This window comes from Amaranthus tricolor, chromosome 3, assembly GCF_026212465.1.
Source record: "Amaranthus tricolor cultivar Red isolate AtriRed21 chromosome 3, ASM2621246v1, whole genome shotgun sequence".
In the NCBI taxonomy this organism is placed as follows: Eukaryota; Viridiplantae; Streptophyta; class Magnoliopsida; order Caryophyllales; family Amaranthaceae; genus Amaranthus; species Amaranthus tricolor.
Genome location: NC_080049.1, coordinates 34,514,394 through 34,537,278, shown reverse-complemented (window position 1 = coordinate 34,537,278; position 22,885 = coordinate 34,514,394). Strand labels below are relative to the sequence as shown.

Below are 22,885 nucleotides of genomic sequence, written 5' to 3'. Positions count from 1 at the left end.
AATTATACACAAAAATATATTTGTCAAATAACCATTCAGATTTTCTTGATTTGCAATTTGAAAATGATTAGTAAAAGTATTTTTTTTTCAAAACTTAATAGATAAAGTCAAATACGTTTTTACTTATACTTTAAAACTTAAAAAGAACAAATATAATTGATGATCGTTAATCCAAAGCACATTAATGCATATTAAAAAGAACAAATATAATTGATGATCGTTAATCCAAAGCACATTAATGCATATTTGTAGAATTATACGATCATACGATTCAATTTTACCGATTTCAATCTTATCCCCTCAATAATTCTAAGTAGAATTTTGATCTTAATCACTGATTATGTGAAATGTTAACTGCACGCACTATTAAATAATTTTGATTCTATCATAACAACAATTAAATAAAGTAATTGAATCTATTTTAAACAATTTGAATATAAACATTTAGCCAACACTGAAAACGTATCAACAAAATGATAAGGAAATAACACAGCTCGTGCGCATTGTTTGAGTACGTGCTTGGCTGCTTGCTACTGGAGCGCAATTGTGTACAACAGCTGTTATACAACATACCCACATTACTTCATTAATTGTAATTAAAAGTCAAAGGTTTAGCTTTAAGAATCGTATCTAGTTAGAACTTTCCAATTTCCCAAATAAATAAGTCTTTTCAATGGGATGTTTGATAGATAGCTTATTAAATAATTTTAGCTTATTTATATATCAGATGTTAATTAAGTGGTTAAATTATTTAATGTTAATATTTAATAAATTATTTGGTTGAAATTATTTGTTGTCAAGAATAAGCTAATTTGTGGTATGAGTGGTGATTGGGGACGATTGGATAATAGTAAGAGTTGTTTGGAAACTATACAATAGAATAGTGTGAACGAAACTTAAAATTAAAGGTAATCCTTTTTCTCTCTTCTCTCCTTTTTTTACTCAAAAAGTCCTAGTCTCTATAGTTAGTTTTGGGCTACTATCAAACTTATGGTTGATAGTAAGCCTTCAATTTCTTTAGTTTCGCTTTTTTTTTTTCTTAGTTATAAATAAATTTCATTCTCTCTATATTATAGAGTTGTTTTATCTGTTTATTGGATTCAAACTACCCATATATTGGGTTTTAAATTCTCTCATGGTGAGAGTTTAGAGTCTTATTATCAATTCGATCATAAAAAGGTATATGACGTCATTACGGGTGTCAGTTTTGCTAATACAATCAATAGTATCAAACTTTTTTCTATTTCAAAGTCACATCAAATCTAAAGACCCCTCGGAGGAGGTTGTATCAAGTAGCAATATAATAAAGGGAATACTTCAATGTTATATCTCCTTTATAATAATCGTGACTTTTTTATAATAGAATCTTATTTGATTAAAATTGTTATGTATTTAATCGATTGTTACTCTATTGTAGAAGTTGTATGACATTTTTATCAATGAATTATTAGATTTTTTTTTTTTTTAAAAAAAAACCATTATTTTAGATTGAAGCAGAGCGGGATTGTGTTGGGGAGAAGAAAGGGATTGGGCTGGGCAGGGTTGCGGTGGCCCATGAGGAAGGGTGGAGTTTTGTTGTTTTCGGAACATCCTATTTCAGGCTTGTAGCAAATCATATTTTAGTAGGTATGTTAGCAAAGACCGCAAATTCAGACATTAAAATTATTATATGAAATTATTAAACAAAAGTGAGTAAAAGGTGAAATTATAAGGAATATTTTTTTCCTATTTTATTATAGATGTAATATGTGTTAGGTTATTAGAAGTCTTGTATCTTTGATTTCTATTGATTTAATATAAATTTTCAAGTTCTTTTGAAGTCAACATAATAATTTTGTATATTTTACCATTTTATAATCATACCAGTATGCAATTTGTGTAATACACAATGCTGTAAATATTGAGATATGTACAAAGTTTGAAAATAAACATAGTTTGAAAAAATTAATCTTTCAATATAATTTTCAAAAAAAAAACACATAACAGATTACTTATGGAATCATTCAAAGTAAAAAATACTTAATGTAATTAAGATCGAAGCAAAATTTTAGGTAATGTAATTAAAACTGAAGCAAAAATTCATTTTTTAAAACTAAGATTATATTATTGTCTATCTCTCTTGCTTGAACTTGTAAAGAACTTTATAAACTCTTCACAAAGTTTCTGATTTTATTATCTTCCACAAAAACTTAATCATCTAGATTAATCACTTTGTATTTATTGTTTAATGTGATTGATTGTACCTCTTTTGTGAGTTTCGGTATTTCAAACCCAAATAATCCAAGTATCTTTGTGGGGAAATATCACAAACAAAATATTTGCACATCGCCTTTAAAGTTCAATCTATATCAAGTTTCCAAGTGACTTACTTGTCGCAATCGTCAAATCTTCACGGAGTTCTACATTTGGTGTTCATCACAAGCAAGAAGTTCATTGTCTTATACAAAAGGGTCTAAAATAGAAGTGTAATTTAGTTGTATATAGAAAACTGATTTATGACAAGTTCCTCTAATCCCTGTTGTCATGTTCATAATCAGAAATAGTAGGTAGCAGAATAGAGAAGCTTCCTTAATAAATAACAAGCGAAAGGGAACAGTCCTCTCGTGCACATAATGTAGTATGAGTCAACTAGATTATTCATATAAATTTATTTCTTAATTACTTAGTTTTCATTTATTCTACTCATTCACTTTTTATACAAATTCCAACACAAATTTAAAAATCAAATAATTTAAATTGTGAATTTTTAAAAATTCTAAAAAGTTAATATATAGAAAGTATATATTAAGACGAATCAATTAAGATTCAACATGAATATGTTTTTTCATATGGATCGATGAGAAATCATAGTCAAAATTTGACACTAAAATTTATAATTTTATTTGAAAAGAAGATATGAAAACAGAGGGAGTAAGTACTAATCTGATCTATCCCTTTAAATTTGGCTCCTTAGATACTTTTTGTGAGAACCTTTTTATAAAATGGGAGAGACTCTTAGACACGAGGGAGTAACTACTAAACAATTAGCTCATCAATGTCAATCCACCCACATTATTATTTCTAAATTATAGAATCTTGATGATAATCAGTTTGCTTAAACATTGAGGGGCATCTAAATCAATTATATTCCCTTTGTTTATGTCTTACTGTTAACATGCTTAAGGCCATTGTTTTTAGGAGTCGGTTGTTAGTAAGCGGCTAACCATCGGTTATCATTAAAGTTTTGGTAGATTAACATACTATGACCTAATTATAATTTAGAATCATAGGTTAGCCTCTATGTTTCTATTTAGCTAATGGTACCAAAACAAGTTGGCGTAAATCTTATACCAAATTGATGAAGTGTCGTTTTATTTTTTAAAAAATTATATATGGTATTAAATTATTGGCCTTTTTTTAATATTTTTTATGAAAGGTAAAGTGGAAATTCAGGTCAGACTATTAACGACTCGTTTGCTAATTGGTATTAAACAATAGTAATGAGAATAAAAACTTGGGTAATTTTGGTTGAAAAATCTCTTGGCTATCTTGATGGTCATGTTTGTCCAACTCCAATCATCTCATTTTCTACATAAAATTCATTCCAATGTATTACCATTAGAAGATGTGGTATAAGGTAGTAATGGAAATTTATACATAAAAAACTTTTTACAATCAAAGTTTCATGTCATCACTATGAGAATGACATAAAACTTTTTATGAAATTTTACATTATAAATCATTCTCATTACTATTATTTAATATCACTAATCAAACAGACCGTTAGAATTTAGAAATTTTTTATACTTGAAAGTGGCTTAACCAATTAAACAACTTCTAAAAATAACAATAACAATAAATTAGCAAAGAAAGCTAAAATAAAGTTTTAACTAGGTAAGATGGTATAGTCACTATAGTCTATATTGTGTTATGTGTCAAAAATCCACAATACCGCGTTTGTTTTGTCCTTTTAGACAAATAAATTCCTAGATATGTGTAGCCTGATCAATTAAAATGCACAAGAGTCTAAATCTAATAAAAAAAATAAAATTAAGCCAACCCACCAAACATGTAAAATCCCACACGGACAGATCTGTAACAGCCAAACCACAGTATAATACCATATATAATCAGCATTCTCTATTGGTTTGGTGGTTTTCATTTCTCCAACACAACAATTATTAATATCTTTCACTTTCTGATTCAATTGCCCTCTTAACAAACACCTCTTAGCTGTATTCTTCCATATTCCCTCTCTTTTGTGTCCTTCTCTAGCACATATAAATACTATCTTTAGCTTCCATTTAACTCCAAACTTTCATTTCTACACCCAAATAGAAATAGCTAACCAAAGGCCTTCAGAAAGATAGAAAAGAGTTTGATTCTCAACGCCAACTAAAATCTCACCGCCTACAGAATAATCTGAAAGAATTCGATTCTAACCAACTACGGGGATTATTTATTCTTACCCAAAACAAAAAAACTGCCTTCAAAAACATATGGCAACTTCAATAAATCATACAAGATCAATAAGTTTCCCTCCAAAATCATACCCAATACTTCAAAAGATTGAACAAGAGCTTGTAAAGCTAAGAAAAGCTGAAGCATCATCAAAATCATTGATTGAAACAATCTGCATTGGCTTAAAAGGTCTTGCAAGATTGTACAAATGTGTTGATGATGTTCTTAGTTTGCCTCTTTCCCAACAATCTCTTTCACTTTCTTTTGGAAATAATCAAACCCATGTTAAATCCTTAGTTGAAAGAACCTTTAAACTTCTCGAAATTTCCGGAACATCAAAGCAGATTATGTTCAGATTACTCGAATCGATTCAAGGATTCGGGGTTTTGAATAAAGAAACTGAGATTTCAACCTATTTTTCATTGAGAAAAGAGATAGCAAAAACTGCTAAAAGTCTTGTTTTAGAGTTAAGGCAATTTGAAGGGAATTTGGTATCAAAAAATGAGTTTAATGAAGAATTTGAGGTGATTAGAGTTCTGAAATGTGTAAGCATTATAAACATTTCTGTTCTTGAATCACTTCTAAAATTCTTGGGAATGCCATTAATGTCTTCCAAGATGACATCTAGAAGTTTTGCTCTGTTTTCAAAGTTGATGGTGAAGAAACAGAGAAAAAGTGGGATTGTTGAAGAGAAATTAAAGAAAACAGGGAATGAATTGAGTGATGTAGATGTTGTTTTACAAGCATTTGATGAAGAGAAAGTGGATTTTAGTGTTGTTAAGAAGAGATTAGATGTTTTGGAGAGTTCTTTGAGTGGGATTGATTATGAATTAAACAACATTTGTAAGCAATTAACAAAGACTAAAGCTTCTTTTATGAATATAATTTCAGTGTAATTGTACTACTTTTAGGCATTTGATTTTGGTTATACTTTTATGTACATATGTTTATAATTGTATATTCCAAAAGTTTCAAGCAGAAAAGAAAGCACACATATGATTTGATATTAATCTATTATGATACTCTCTTGTTATTGGCATTTTTCATTGTTACAAGTGCTTTCACTTTGTGCTTTTGAAAATGGTTTTTCATTAGTTTTAAGCTTGTCAACCTACGTGTTTTATCTAATAAACAGCTAACTGTGAATCCCCCATTTTATCAAACGTTTCTCCAAATAGTTGCATAAAAGCCAACAAAAATAGCCAACAATTCCAGTTGTCAAACAAGCTAACTAAAACACCAACAGGCAACAACTTGTTACTAACCTTGATCTTTGGTGTGAAAGAACGGAAAGCTACACTGTTTAACCAACGCAAGAAACTCAGATCTCTGCTCTGCCAGTGCTAGGAGACAGTTTCTAAAGACTTCATCATGTTTTGGAGTTCAGTTCCAATCTCCATCATCGTTGGCCGCTTACCTTCATCTTTTTCAGTGCACCGAAGGGCAAGCTTAATCAAAGCTCTTAATTGTTGATCGAGAAGCTCACTATTAGTCACTTTGCTAGAAATGATAAAAGGCTCTACAATCTCATTGATGCAGTTCTTTTCAATTCCTTCTTTTACCCAACAAACCAATGAAATTTCGGTGTCCCCTTCACCGGTTAGAGAGAATATAGAAGCTTTTCCCGTCAACAGCACAAGAAAAAGCATACCAAAGGCGTACACATCTGAACTCTTTGCTACCCTGCCTTCCATTACACATTCTGGTGCAAGAAAAGGAAAGTACCCTATAAGCTTATCAGGTTGCACAAAATCTTCACCATCAGGAATCAAAACAGAAAGACTAAAATCAAACACTTTTGCAGTATTGTCTGGGGTCAAGAATACCGTAGCAGGTTTCAAGTCCTTGTGGATTATAGGCCTCGGAAAAGCAGTGTGAAGACACGCAATGGCATTGGAAATCTCACAGGCAATTCTTAACCTGTCCTTCCATTCTAATGGTGGTTTGTTCTTCTTCTCGTTATCAATTACTCGCTCTGCAAGTGTTTCTGATCCAATCCATTCGTAAATCAAAACAGGAAGGTCGGTTTCAAGGCAGTATCCTAGGAGACTATGCACATTCTGATGAGCACCCATTTGGGTCGCAACAACAATTTCACGAATCACACACTCAATACCACAACCATAATATCTGAACGATCATGTGACCTTACCATCACAGGTCTTCCATCCCAGAAACCTTTGTACCATTTAGAAAACCCGTCAATAAGCACATAAGAGTCTCTATCCAAAGCCATAGTGTTGAATTCATCAACTGAGAAGCACCTAACAGGGTTTGTTTTACCATGAAAAAATGAAATGCTTTCCTCAAGAACCAATCCTCCGTTGTGTAAAAAGTTTTTATAGCTACCAAAGAAAATCAAGTGTGTACCTCCTCCCTGCAACAGCCGATAGAGAGTAATAAGCTCTTATGAAACAGGCTATGAAAAAAGCAACCAACAATTAGACTCTTACAAATGCCAGAGTCTAATATAGACTTATCATACACTAATTTTACTGTGCACAACTCTTCACTCCTCGTTCACAACTAGAGGTGTTTAATGGGGTCAAGCCCCCATTTTGAGCTCTAATTCGGCCCGTTTTTAAAAGGGTTTTGTAATAGCCAGGCCGAAAATGGATCAAGCTGCAAAAGGGATTTACTACAATTAAAATGAAACAGTCTATAAAAAGGCTTAATAAGGGCCGAAAACGGAGCCTTTGTAAATAGAAAAATAGTTCATTAAAGGTTTTTTTGTTTTTTGGTTCCATACTTCATACTTGTAATGCCAAAAACTTTTTTTTTAAGATTTACTACCGAATGCTCTATAAAATGTATATTAGATCAGATATATTCTTAGATTGTTATATTGTTGATTCAAGTCAAGCATACCGACAATGGCATTGGAAATTATATGCTGAGGCATTCTACATACTTCATGTATTGATACTACAGGACATTGGAATTATTTATTAGGAGTATTACATCTTCTTTAACAAAAATGGGCTAGGTCGGGTTCAAAGCCCAGCCCATTTCAGCCCGTGTTATCTTTTTAAGGCCCTTATCCAAATCGGACCATATTCATTTAAACACAACCCGACTCGTATCCAGCCCATTCAACACCTCTACTCACAACTCCAATAACCCCACTCATTACTCTCCACTCCACTAACCCACACGCATTACTCTCCACTTCACCGGCCCACACTCATTGCTCTACAGTCCACCCTCCCACTACAGTTGGTGCACTCCGTGTTACACAGTGTGCACTACATACACACAAGAACTTCTCCCTAAAAATTTCTCCATGCATTCCATTTAAGAGCAAGTATCTCATTTCAATTTTGAACATTTTCATTTTGAGTGTTTCATTTTCCAATTAAAATTTTTTTATTATTTTATATATTTTTTAAGCTCAAGGGATTCATCAACTTTAATTTTTGTCGACTTACTTACATTTCCTTTTTTGATAATTACATACATTTCTTAAGTATTTCTTCAAAAGTAAATTGGAGATTTGCTCTGAAGCAGAGGAAAGATACCAGAAAATGATTACAATGTGGACTATTGTATTCAAAATTCATACCTTTGCATCCTTGTCTTGATTCATTCTTATCTTATTAATCATCTCTGAGATGCTTAGGATATTTTTTATAACATTCAACATATTTCGTTCTCCTTTCCAGAAACTTGGCAGTCAGTCTCTAGATTGATGCACCTACAGTCGCTAAATTAAGAATGAATTACAAATTAACAATACTAATCACAATCTAGATAACTTATCTCTACAAAACAACCATTTTCCCCCAATTTAATTGCTTGAAATTAATGATTTTAATATTAAAAAATAGCATCAATCTTTGATAATAAAGTTATTAAATTCTAAAGCAAGTCAAACGAAGCAACTTGAGAAGTCTGAAAACAAAAAAAAAAAAAAAAAAAAAAAAAAAAAAAAAAACCGTCAATCATTAATTTCCAAAAGATAATTAATTTCAATTTTCAAGCCCGGAAATACCATCAATTTGCTATTTGATTTTTTTTTTTTTTTTATTTCCCAATTAGTGAAAATTAATAAATTATAGTAGTGGAGTAAGTCGGGTAACTAATGTGAATAAATCAAAATAAAAACTAGACAAACCTTAGTTGAAATTTCAGTTGAAGATTAGAACTTTGCAAATTTATTCGACGAAAACGGATATTTGGGGCTGTGGATCGAGGAATCCTCGTTGTATGATAGTGGTGTTAAATGTTGACAATCAACCAAACTCCGGTTGGCGGTAGTCGCTAGTCGGTACTCGGTAGTCGGTAGTCGGTAGTCGGTAGTCGGTAGTCCTGTACTCCTGTTTGCTGTTTGCGCGTGAAGATATTTACCATATCGTTTTGATTTATTTTTAAAGCGCTTAATTTTTTAGGGTTTGGGGGTTGGTCGGAGAATTCTGACAACGATAAAAATTAAATGTTTATGACAACGATAAAAAAAAGGATCGATCATCTCACCGTGAGATATGTCCATATAAAATGTTTATTAGTAAAAATATTAAAAAAACAATAAAAATTGAATTTACATCGGCACAGGAAGTGGTCTTTTTAAATAGTCTGGGTTGGCCCAATTGAAGTCGAAAAAACACAGATTGTCGTGAGAGACAGTATCTCTAAAAAATGCATTAGATATATGGGCTAAATAGCCTAATTAATACAAATTAAAGAGAAAATAAAAATGTGGGCTTCTTGTTTTAATGTCGTCTCTTTAAGAGACGGTCTTACACATGAGTAGATAAAAGGAAAAAACTTTTATCACTGGCTAAATCTATAATTCTAAATTTTTTTTTATTTTTTTAAGCTTTTATTAGTAATTTTGTATGGGTGTCCTAAATACTCATTTTATTTTCTTTCAATTTCGCAAGGAAATTTTTCATGATGCCAATGATGGAATCCATGTCTAACAATCAAATTTAAATACTCAAGATTAATATTAAAACCCTTGATTGATAGGAAACCATGAAATTCGAAATTAGGAATTTAAGTGTATAGAAATGTAAAATAAATGTAATAATTCATCAATACAAAGAGTTATCGAGATCCATTCAATGTAGACTTGTTTTCATCCTAGCTTATAATTATCCTAATGAATGTTATGCTTGAACGCAAATATAATTCAACTTACTACAAATTGACAAAACTAAAATACATCAGAATTTACAGTTTCTAAATCTTTTAATGAGATCAATACACAATTTTCCGTAAATTTTCTCTCTAATTAAAATACTATGTACACACTACACAATCATCTACATAAGTTACATGAAAATAAACACACTGATTTTATAACAGATCCTCCAAAATATGGATACTGTTAATTGAACAACTCATCCTCAATAATAAAAAAACAAAAAACAAATTTCAACAAGTACTTCCCTGAAAGACCATAAAAATGTGGTCGGTGATTAATGACCAAACCTCATAGTCGGTGTTTGGTAGTGGTGTTTGGTAGTGTAGCTCATAGTGTAAAAGTGTAAAAACAAGGTTGTATCGTATTGCATCGCGCCCGCGTTATAAAGCTTTTCAAAACAAATGAAACCATATTTCTTGCATTGTAAATGTGTAAAAAATCTGCCTTTTAGACCTTTTCAAGAGATATCGATTCGAGCGATATTAAACGTTACGATAACCGCATCACTCCCGTTACTGCATCACCATTCTGTTACCACGAACGCAACTGTTACCACATTTTCACAGTATCAATGATCTGAAAGTATGTTTAAGAGAGAAACTCGAGTGTGAATTAATTGCCTAAACAAACACTCAAGATTTATCTCAAGATCTTGAGTAGTTGTATCAAGTGCATGTAATTTCTTACATGCAATTTGAATCATCATCCTTGTACCTTCTTTACTCAACTTCTTAATTATCAAACTATTTAGTGCAATCTCAACATCCTCCAAATCATTAAGATCTTCTTCATCATGCCCTTTATGACTATTATTATGCACCAATTTAAACACCAAACCCCATTTACTACTCTTATTAGTCTGCAAAGGTGTACCTGAAAAATACCCTAAAATTGACCTAAACACATTACTACAAATCAAACCAGTTTCCCTTAAAACCCTAACAACAGCAACAATATGTGGGTCATTATTTACCTTATTAAACATCAAAAATTCTGATAATTTATTATCAATTTGCTTCAATAAACTATGAGATTTACCCATTTCCCTCTTCAAATTCTTAACAAATGAAACATATTCACTAATATCTTCATCAATATCACAAGATTGATGATGATCATGGTTATCACAATTAATATTATTTTTTCTTCTAAGACTAGATTGGAGTTTCCCAATACTTTGCCTTAAGAGAAATAAATTTTCCCTTGTATTTTCACAAACATCAAGGAACGAGACTGATTCTTCTAAGAGTTCATCAACCCATGAAGAATCATCATGTTTGGTTAAGGCTTGTTGGGTTTGAGGTAGTTTAAGAAGATCTCCTATTGATTTGTAGAGCTCTGCAAGGCCTGGAATGGCTATTCCAAGCTTATTTGAATCTAAACAAATCAATGAACAAATTTCGAGATTTCGGAGTTTGTTAAGCTCTTCTTCAATTTTAAGGGTGGTAGGATGCGATCTTGCTGGTAAACTAATTGACCGAGCATGGCCTCGAGCATTTGGCTTTAGAAAAAAACCAGCCATTTTTGTTTGCTAGCCTAAGTTTGTTTTATTTGATTTAAAGAGATTGATTGTTGTAAGGTATGTATATGTGCAATTTTAGAGACCACAAATAAGAATACATATATATAACTTCATCAAATTAAGCAAGGCCTAAAAGAACATTAATAGAAAAAATGTGGTGACCAACTAGCATGTGAAGACAGGGTGGCTTACTACAATTATGGGGCTTTAGCCCTTATCTTATCATCATGGCATGTCCTTAAGCCAACAATTTACTTATAGAGTAAGTCTAAGTAAATAACGGTGATTTGTAAAGTTAATAAATCACCCTCAAGTGGTAGGATTTGATAAAGGAGACTTTTGTGATTTTAATATATTTTTTTTGGTTTATTTTAATATTATTTTTTTGTCTTTTGTGGTTATTTATAAATCACGGTGATTGATTAGGAATTATTGAAAATTTATACCGTTACGTTAGTACTCTCATACACTCACTTCCCGGTTCCATTATACTTTGTGACATAAGGATTTTGCTATTATTCATCATTCACGCTTATTTTATATTTTACGGCTAATGTATAAGAAAAATAATATAATCATGTGGGATTTTTATTTACATTGTCTAACTGTATATTTTCATAATATTAACTTTTTATAATTTTAAATTATGTAGAAGTCAAACATATGTAATGAAATGCTAGAAGTTGTATTATAGTACTTCCATTGTTCCCGTTTATTTGTCCTATATTCATTTAATGGGGAAAAAAATTAGTTTTTTGAGATATATAGAAATTAAAATATATCTAAATATTCAGTTTAATGTATATCTAGTGTTTTATCAAACATTTTTATAATTAATTTATACATGTTTAAGATGTAAATTAACTTTGAAAACCACACAAAAATCTAATAATCTAACATATTATAATTACTTCTTGGTAGATACATACTATACAACTTCACATGTAATGGTCTCTATTAGATGGATCGAATCTAGCATTGTTTTTGTGAAGAAATTAATGCATAGATTTTACGCATCATTCTTGTTGAATGCCAACCATGAATACTTCACCCATTGATAAACCCTTTCGATGACAGAAACAAAAATCATTGATTACAATACAACAACCGATGAATTAAGTAACGTCGGTTGGAGACACATAGAAGTACGTACATTTCATGACAGCCATGCATGCATGAAGTTCAAGTGTAAGACTAAGACTCTTCACCTTCCATGGAGATTGACAACTCTTCTTTGAGAGTGTGTGAGGTGATCGACCACATAGGACCCTCTCTTTTTCCCGTATATAAAAAAGAAGATAAAAAAAATATATAAAGTTTATTAATAAAATAAATACATTTACTATAAATAAGGCGCAAAATAAAAATTTTGCATAGGATCCCCTAATTTTTGAAGACGACTTTGACTCTTATTTAAGCTTTGGTTAAATAATAATATTTTGGTGCATATAAATATGGGCACACGAGTGGCGTGTTCTATTTCTGTCTCTTTCAATGCCGACATTTTCCATTACATAATGAGATTCATCAAGATGCGCACGAGGGGTTAAGTTGAGGTCAATGCATCTTGAATGGGATTTTTGTATCTATTTGCCTTATCTCTTTGTTTCTACTTTCAATTGTTTATGTTTTCAATGTTTTAGCTAAAGATCATTATTAACTTCTACTTTAGATCATTATTATTTGTCTTACTCCTTAAATCATTTATATATCTCATTTTCTTTTCCATTTACTTAATTCTAATCATGATGCAAGGTGCTCTTATGAATAATTTAGATCGTTATAAGATTTAATGATAAAATATAAGAAAAGATAAAAAAAAATAGTTTTGTGTTGTTAGTGATTGTTGTCTTTGTTTAACTTGAGTGTAGCTATTTTTTTTGGCTTTTACCAAGTCGTTTTAGTTCTTTTTTTATTATTATTTTTGTTGTTTTTTTTTTTTGTTTCAATAGATGTAGTTTAGGTTTGGTCTCGTTTTGAGTATGGAAGGTGATTTATTCTAAATAGTTTGTCTTCTGCCTATAATTTTGTATTTTATTCTTTTCTATCGGGTATGGAATATCTTATAGATGGTTCGTCTTCTTACCCTATATAATTGATTTTTTTGATAATTAGTTTTTGATCTTCCATCAATAAAAATAATGGATATATTATTATTGATATTATTATTGGTGAAAGAAAGTTGGCAAACATGATGAAAAAATAAAAGGTGAATTTTGGCTATAATCATATACCGGTGGAGTTGCTCAAGAAGTTATTTGACGATATTGAGTTGAATATGTTTTATGGTGAAATTAATAAGTTGGCTACATTATATTTAGAGCGAAACAATGTTAGAAGTTTGTCAGGAATTAAAGGAAAAAAGTCGTTAGAAAAGTTTGTTATTTTTGGCGGGAAATTTCGTGTTGGTTTTCGTTCTTTGATCCTATTGTTGAACCGATCAATAAATAGTTGTAAGAGTGTTGCTCAATTGAAACATATGAATATACATTACAATTCTTCTCTCTGTCTTGTCTTTCTCACAAGTTGGCCCATAAGGCCATAATATAACTATTACTTGATGACATGAAATAATTACTACTTCATAAAAAAAAAGTTTTTATATTGATAATTATTATTTCTACTTCTGCAGTTATTGGATTGCACTTTTACCCAATTTGAGAAGCGGCATCAATTAATGAGTGGTTATACAATGGTGGTCCTTATGAACTAATCGTTCTACACTTCTTACTTGATGTAGCTTGTTATATGAGTTGTGAGTGGGAACTTATTTTTCGTCTGGGTATGCGTCCTTGGATTGTTGTTGCATATACAGCTCCAGTTGCAGCGTCTACTTAGGCATGGCCACGGGGCGGGTTACCCGGAACCAAACCGTTCCCGAACCGCTTGGAACCGGATCCGTTTGCGACAGGTTCCGAACCGCCCCGAACCGCGAAACCGTGAAACCGCCGGAAAAAACCGTCGTGAACCGGGTAAAAAACCCGCGGTTTGGAACCGGAATCGGTCCGGGAGAACCGGTTCTGGAACCGGAACCGGTCCGGTTGAACCGGCTCAACGATTCTGTGGAACCGGAATCGGCCCACCGGTTCCATGGAACCGGTTCGCCAAAAGTTACCGTTTATGACCGTTGAACTAGCCGTTGCATTTTTCATTATAAATACTCATCAATTTCAATCATTTTCATTCACAACTCATCTCTTCTTCTACTCTCTCTACTTACTCTCTCTACTTAATTCTTTAATTACGCAATTATTCTCTTAATTAAATAATTAGTCTTTTAATTATTTCTTAATTTAGTTAGTTACATAATTAATTATTTATTTATTTCTTAATTCTATATTTCTATTATTACTTCAATATTATCAATCATGTCTTCATTTTTGAAAAAAGCCACAAAAAAAGTTACTAAAGTGGCAAAATCATTGGGAGGTTCCAGTTCGTCCAAAAGAAAGGCCACTTCTACTCCGTCGGTATCAACAACACCTTCCATTAGTAATTATAATTATAAACATAATTATCCGGAAGGGTACGACCCGGAGTTACATAATTATGCAGAAGAAATGGAAAGAGAAATACAAATTGATGAAGAAGAAGAACAAGAAGAGGAACCAACGACCCCAATTGGGATAAATAGATCTCGACAGTCATCAACAAGATCACATGAAGAACAAGGAGAACAACAACAACAAAGACAAGCTCGTCGTAAACGAGTCAATTTCCAAACTATCGGTTAGTTTTATAATTTTATTCTTCAAATTAATTAAACTTTAAATTATTTATTTATTTAATTATAGTTTTATAATTTTAAATTATTTATTTAGATGAAGATGAACCAGTAAGACAACCTTTTCCGGCAATGCCACCTCCTAGTGGTAGAGCTGTTTCACATGTGTGGTCGTATTTCACAAAAGAACCAACCGAGAATCCAGATATTTTTTTATGCACTTGTCAAATTTGTGAAAGTCAAGGAGTAAAGCCCTTAGTTTCATACAGTTTCGCCAGAGGTAAATACTTTTTAAGTTTTTTATACATACTGACATACATAATACATTGATACATTATATATTCATATTTTATAAACATTTATTTATTGTGTTTTGTGAATACGTGTTAGGTGGTGGTACGGGATCTTTTAACAAACATTTGGCAAAGAAGCATGAAATCACAAAAGAAACTCATGCAGCAAGCGGGAGCGGGACCACAAGTGGAAGCCGACAGACACAATGGGACATTCCCATCACAGGTATGCCTTTTAGATACAATCGTAATGACATGATTGATGAATTTTCTAGGTATGTAATTTGTGATGAATTGCCTTTTAACCACGGTGAAAGTAGGGCATACGAGCGTCTCAATAGAAAAACTTTGCAACCACAATATAGAGCAATCCCTAGGAGCACTCTTAAAAGACGCACAATTAAATTATACGAATCAATGCGCTATGAATTAGTTGAAATGTTTAAATCGTTTAATGGTAGGGTTAGCATAACAACTGACATTTGGTCTGCTCCCCCACATTTAGAACCTTATATGTGTGTAACAGCACACTGGATAGATCGAAATTGGATTATGCAAAAAAGAATAATTGCTTTTGAGACAATGCCAGAAAGACATACCGGTGAAAACATAAAATATAGATTAGTAGAGATATGTAGAGAATGGAACTTATTAGATAAAATATTTTGTTGTTCAACTGATAATGCAACCGCGAACATTAAATGTATAGAACTTTTGTTTAACGAACCTGATTTTAGTTTAATCCTTGGGGGTAGCTTATTACACATACGTTGTTGTGCGCATATAATTAACTTATCTTGCCAAGCAGGCATAAAACAATTAAGTGATTTATTAGAACCAATTAGGGATATAGTGAAATGGCTTAGGATCGGAAAGATAAAAAGACGATATAAACAATTATGTGACCAATACCAACTTAAAAAAGTGTATTGGTCATTAGATACTCCTACACGTTGGGGCTCAACCAACGATTTATTAAGAAAGGCGATTGCTTATCGCCCAGTAATAACACAACTATATAGTGAGTGTACAGATAGTTTCATAGCTGATGACACTTGGGAATTAGCTATAGGTGTACATAACATATTAGAAGCGTATGACCACGCGACTAAGATTTTTTCTTATGTTTATGAACCGAACGTTCACTTAGTAATAAGTGAATGTATTACTATTTTTTATCATCTCCTTAAATATACACATGAAGATACTAACCCAAAATTGAGGCCGATTCTTGCAGATATGATGGAAAAATGGCAAGCATATTTTACCGATTTTCCTTATATTTATGGAATCGCAACCATTTTGGACCCACGTTTTAAAACTGAGGTCCTTACTAAAGTAATAGGATTTTATTACCTATCGTTAGATCGCCCGTCTACTGATGTACATAATTATGTAGGAACATGTAAAAAATATTTAGCAAAACTCTATGATTTTTACGCTAGTGTATATAACCCGAAACGCGATATGTCTAGGCGTGCTAGCGTTTCGGCACGTCCCTCTTACTATAATTCGGTAATAGCTAACATAATGACTCAAGATGATAGTTTTGTAGGATCATCTTCTTCTTCCTCGACCTCATATTTAGAACTAGATAGTTATCTTAAACACCACTTTGAAATAGACCAAAGTATCTATGATATTTTGGAGTGGTGGAAAGAAAAATCTGTTAAATTTCCCATTTTATCGAGAATTGCAAAGGATATCCTTGCAATTCCCGCGTTAACAATTGCGTCGGAGTCTGCTTTTAGTGCAGGTAGAAGAGTTTTGGACGAAAAGCGATCTCGTCTTGCTCCACATAGTATTCAAATATGTGTTTGCAAGAAAGATTGGGATCAAGCGGAGATTCGAACACAAGGACTAAGGAATGATGATGATCAAGACGACGATGATGATCCATGGATGATGATGGATACATCTGCATCATCGTCAGGAGGAGAGTCAGCGGAAGCATCTAATCAACCACATGATGAGGACGAAGACGAATAGGATCAATCCGACAAACGACAACGATAAATCAACATTCAACAACTATAAATAAAAGGTATGACAAAGAACTACGTGGGCTTTGATTCCTTCGGGATACGTAGGCAGCTTAGTATTCATTTGGGTACTAGGTTCAAGTCCATTTTCTCCCTCTTTTTTTATTAATCATCTTTATCGACATTATCATTGATTCGTTTCTTATTAATTTATTTTTTTCATTCTTTTTAGTAAATATTTCAATAACGATGACAACTTGACATGCAATGAATTTCGCTAATAATCAAGTAATCATCAAAGGTACGTCCGCGATATTATAGTATTTTTTTATTATATAAATATTTAAAGAAAAAATAAAAATGGAACCTATGGTCCGACCCGCCCGTCCCGTGAGTTGGAACCGCCTCATGAACCGCCAAGGAACCGTTTGGAACCGCCCGGAACCGGAACCGTTCGCGACAGGTTCCAAATGGAACCAGAACCGGATGGAACCGGAACGGAACCGGACCAACCCGGACCGTGGCCATGCCTACGTCTACTACTGTTTTCTTAATCTACCCAATTGGTCAAGGAAGCTTTTCTGATGGTATGCCTCTAGGAATCTCTGGTACTTTCAACTTTATGATCATATTCCAGGCTAAGCACAACATCCTTATGCACCCATTTCACATGTTAGGTGTAGCTGGTGTATTCGGCGGCTCCCTATTTAGTGCTATGCATGGTTCCTTGGTAACTTCTAGTTTGATCAGGAAAACCATAGAAAATGAAGCTGCTAATGAAGGTTACAAATTCGATCAAGAGGAAGAAACTTATAACATCGTAGCTGCTCATGGTTATTTTGGTCGATTGATCTTCCAATATGCTAGTTTCAACAACTCTCGTTCTTTACACTTCTTAACTGCTTGGCCTATAGTACGTATTTGGTTTACTGCTTTGGGTATTAGTACTATGGCTTTCAACCTAAACGGTTTCAACTTCAACCAATCTATAGTTGATAGTCAAGGTCGTGTAATTAACACCCGGATTGATATCATTAACCGTGCTAACCTTGGTATGGAAGTTATGCATGAACGTAATGCTCATAACTTCCCTCTAGACTTAACTGCTATCGAAGCTCCATCTACAAATGGATAAAATTTCGATGAGTTATTGAAAGTAAAAGAGCAATATCGTTTTCTTGTTTTTTCAAGAAATTGGTTATTGCTCCTTTATTAGTACTAGTCATTTTTTTTAATTTAAAATAGATTCAAGTCTTAATTAAAGGCAAGTTCTAAATACTGAACTTAGAAATAAATTCCGAATTTTAGGTAGGGGGCAGATGTAGCCAAATGGATCAAGGTAGTGGATTGTGAATCCACCACGCACGGGTTCAATTCCCGTCGTTCGCCCATCCAATTCAACATTATGGATAGCAATTTTGTGGCCAATCATTGTGGGTATAATGGTAGATGACCGTGACCAAGTTACTATTATTTCTTTTTCCGCCTTTGTGTTAAGCTTCTCAATTTTTCTTAATAAATGATTCGACTTGAACCTCCACGCTCTTGAGCACGAAATTTTGAGTCTCGCGTGTAAATTTGAAGTAATTGAGATGTTTTACTCATATATAAGATGCGACTCGTAATGTCTAATGAGATGGTCTCAAAACAAGTTGTAGATGTGAAGTTGTTACTATTAACAAAGAATTTGCTGGGAGATGTGTGGGTATCCTTTTTGATATTTCTTGTTTACAATGATTTGTTACCGTTTATTGGTGATATATAACAAAATAGTTGATCCAAATATCCTTAAGACATCGTAAAAAAAATTTACTTCACCAAACAAATAAAAACAAATCTTTCTATTATCAACTCTGAGTAAATTATATACCAAACACGGCATATGAGAAAATAAAGATTACATTCACTTTAAAAGATGATGTATTTTCTGTGATAAAAGAGTTAGAGTATATAACATGTCATTAGGTCTCAGTCATTAGCTTTAACTTTTGGTTAAGTTGTTTTCTTGACGTGGTATTAATGCGATAAGAGGTTACAAGTTACAAGTTCAAATACCTCTCATTTAAGGTGGCATACTGGCATATTCATCGTCAGATATAAAAAGAGTTTGTGTTGCATTTACATTTCTAACTTAAAGGACGCTTGTATCTGAAAGTGTGTTAGGGCATATAACATATTATGGACCTCAACCATAAACATCAGATGGACTTGGTTTTTACAACATATGTGTTGATGTTTACCGAGTTGGATGAATTCCAATAACAAAGTAGATGGATTACTTATTCATCATTGAGGTGAATATATTTTTTATTCATTGTCATAATTAATTTTTTTGATAATTGTTAATCATAATTTTACATTCTCACCTGCTATTCTTGTAAAGGAAGTAAATGGTGAAGGCCACACTTGATTAAAAATAAATACAAATTTGCATACAAGACAGCTATAAGACAATCACAAATAGAGATAAAATAGTATAATTAAATTAATTAAAATAATTATTTAAAGTTTTTTAATTAGACCATTTCACAATAAGACGGTCTCATACATTAAAGTTGATATTAAAAACTTTAAAATTGACTTTTTAAGTCTTAAAATTGTATTTTTAAGTCTTAAAACTATTCTTTTAAATTTTAAAATTAATATATCAAAATATTTTTAAAAAATTATTAGACCTGGAACAATTATACAGCTAAAGCTGTCTCACAGAGACAGTAATTGCATAATAAAACTTCACACCCCTCTCGTTAACGTGGGCTAATAAATTAGTTAGGCCCATCTAATAATATTAGGTGAATGGACTGGCTAACTAACTTCAACGACAAGCCCACGTGGCAAACACATGCGAACGGCAAAGAAATTAATTGGCTAGTAGCCTCTCCGGGCAGTCGTGCTTCTCCAAATTTTACCGGTTGGTTTTAAACGAGACGGCCTCATAATGAGACTATTAATTTAAGCCGGCCCAATTCATGCGTGTAAAAAGTAACAATCAAGGCAAATTTTTTCATTTTTTTTGGACATTTTTCAATTTTGATCTTAAAGGTATCAATTTTGACCTTAAAGGTATCAATTTTCAAAATTGATACCTTTAATGTCAAAATTGATAAATGCCCAAAAACTTAAAATATTATTACACGTGCGTGAAATGAGTTGGCCCACACTTTGTCTTAACTTGCAATGTCCAAATTTTTGTGTTAAATATTTAGAGTTAATCCTGTATAAATTTAGTGCTCATTAAATTAATACATAAATCAAATTTAATTTGTACAATATAAATAAAACTAACTAAGTTCATATCAAACTTTCACCGGCTTTTGTATTAGAATGTCTCACATTGAGAGTTGAGAAATGACTAATGAGATAGGTCTGCAAAGTGGCTTTTAAAATTACCTAAATAAATTGGTTTACTTACCGAAAGTCTTAATTTTAAGATTTGAAATGATATGTTTGACATTAAATAACTAATTGAATATTTGAAGTACTAAAAAAAAATTTAATTTATTTAATTAGATTATCTAGCTAAATTTAAAACTATATATTATTGAGATGATCTTCTAACTAAAAACAGTAGATAAATATTTTTATGGGATGTATTAGCCCATATGTACAATGGTCAGATACAGTCCAAAAAATAAGGCTCACATCCCGAAAGCCCAAAGGTAAATATACCAACACTAAAGACGAAAATTTGAAAAAAATAAGACAATTAAACAACTTATTCCTCAAAATAAGCTCCGTGAAAACTTACTTCTCAAAATAAGCGTCCGTACATCCAAACCTAGGTTTGGCAAGAGTCGTTGTTAGTAACAGCGAAAGAGAACTAACAGCGACTTTAAGGTTAACTGGTAACTACTTCACCTCGTCAGCTGGAATAAGGAAGTAGCTGAGAACTGAAAATTTAAAACGCATTAATTCGCTGTTACTAACAGCGACTTAAAAAAATTATTTATTTATTTATTATTATTTTTTTTAAGTCGCTGTTAGTAACAGTGAATGATCCGCGAGGCTAGACTTGGATGTACGGACGCTTATTTTGGAAATTAAGTTTTCACGGAGCGTATTTTGAAAAATAAGTTGTTTAATTGTATTATTTTTTTCAAATTTTCCACTAAAGCCTAATGCCATCTTCAAAGGGCTCACAGAGTCAAAGCCAGACCCGAAACCGACATTTGGCCCAAATGAAAAACCCGATCATTATGAAAATTTGAAGACAACAAGCTTTTTTGGAAAAAAATTTCCAAAATAGGCTTGAAAATTTTTAATTTTCAAAATAAGCGTCTTTATGTTAAAATTGAGGCCAGGTATTTGTTCGTTGTTACTAACAGAGAACAAAGAAGCTGGTCAAAAAAAGTCAAAATTCTTTTTCCGCTATTACTAACAACGAACAAAGGCAGGACAATGTCATATCATATAAAGGGACAAAAAAAAGCATTTGATGGTTCACTGTTAACAACAGCGAACTAACATGTATTTGATTTTGTTTATGTCCTTTTCAATGTTACGACATTGTCTTCTTTTTAATCACAAATCCTGACTAGCTTATTTGACTAGCTTTTTTGCTCGTTGTTAGTAACAGCAAACAAGCCCTGACCTTAGGCTCGAACAAAAAAAGACACTTATTTTGGAATTAAAATTTTTCGAAACTTATTTTGGGAATTTTTTTCAAAAAAACTTATTTAATTCTATGTTTCGATCATTATTTAATTGTATTTTTTTCATCTTTAATTAAATCGAAAAAATTGGGTCAAACGTCTCAATTTGAAATATATGGATCATGAAATATATCATTATGTACTAATTAAATGACTAAATTAAAATAAATTTGAAAGCATAAGCTCTTAATTATTGAATAAAAAAATGACCTTTAAAACTCATGTCTTATTTCAGTTAAAATATGTACTATTTTTTTGAGGTAAGACCTAAGCTCAATTTCCACTGCTCCGTCTTCTATCTTGTACTTGAAACAAATGCCCCAATAAATCGTAAAAGTCTTGTGTAGATCTAGTCCACAAATTTTTTGCGTGCACGGTGCACCTATTTAATAATATCAAATATTTTATAATAATTGTACTTAATTATACTTATCAAGTAAGATATTTACTATTTTAATACATTTTAGAATTAATACACTCTATATATAATACAAAACTTTTACAAATAAATCAACTTGCTTATGGTATGAGACTAATATCATCCACAAAAAGGGTGTGGGGTAAGAGAAGAGTAATGCACATATAATCAAAGCCATTTGGTTGTAATGAGTCGTATGTGACAAACTGTGAATTAATTATGTAATGTAATCCAACTTAAATTCAACGACAATAACAGTCTACCAAATCTAATATAAGCCACATAAAATCTACAACAATTAAAACTACGGGTTGCCGCCACTTCTCACTTGTTAATTGTGATGTGTGCTTTTACATCACCGTAAGAAAATAACCTAATTATTGGGTTGGTTTGGAGAAAAATGTGTTCCAAACAAGTATAAAAAGCAAGATATTTTTCGGTAAGATTATATTTTTTTTCAAAAATTATCATTTATTATTGATATTTTTTAAAATATTTTTTCTCTGATTTTTAATAGTTGCTACAGTCACTATAACAACTATTATTCACGAATTGATCTTATTCATAATATTAACTTTTTTTATTTTTTTTATCATTTATAATAAAAAAAATTAAAGATTAAAACTGTGCATTAGATTGCGTGAAAAAACATGTATATTGCAACAACAAAAAACTAGAGAAAATATAAGATTAAAGTTATTTTAAGTT

The 22,885-nt window shown here is 31.8% G+C and overlaps 3 protein-coding genes and 1 pseudogene across 3 annotated transcripts; 2 read left to right on the top strand and 2 right to left on the bottom strand.

Annotated features, from left to right (window-relative positions):
• Positions 1-286: 286 nt before the first annotated feature.
• Positions 287-8,947, bottom strand: LOC130808616 (serine/threonine-protein kinase ZRK1-like). The gene is made up of 4 exons (XM_057674071.1): positions 8,555-8,947; positions 8,003-8,143; positions 5,706-6,817; positions 287-557 (listed from the first exon to the last, which is right to left on the bottom strand). The coding sequence occupies exon 3, from the start codon at positions 6,513-6,515 to the stop codon at positions 5,784-5,786; it is 732 nt and encodes a 243-aa protein (XP_057530054.1). The 5' UTR covers positions 6,516-6,817; positions 8,003-8,143; positions 8,555-8,947; the 3' UTR covers positions 287-557; positions 5,706-5,783.
• On the top strand, positions 4,479-5,336 carry LOC130808570 (uncharacterized). Its single transcript, XM_057674028.1, has one exon. The coding sequence runs from the start codon at positions 4,479-4,481 to the stop codon at positions 5,334-5,336; it is 858 nt and encodes a 285-aa protein (XP_057530011.1).
• A 714-nt stretch (positions 8,948-9,661) lies between the features above and the next one.
• On the bottom strand, positions 9,662-11,227 carry LOC130808615 (uncharacterized). Its single transcript, XM_057674070.1, has one exon. The coding sequence runs from the start codon at positions 11,106-11,108 to the stop codon at positions 10,155-10,157; it is 954 nt and encodes a 317-aa protein (XP_057530053.1). The 5' UTR covers positions 11,109-11,227; the 3' UTR covers positions 9,662-10,154.
• A 1,626-nt stretch (positions 11,228-12,853) lies between these two features.
• LOC130808569 (photosystem II protein D1-like) lies at positions 12,854-18,242 on the top strand (annotated as a pseudogene).
• The last annotated feature ends 4,643 nt before the right edge of the window (positions 18,243-22,885 follow it).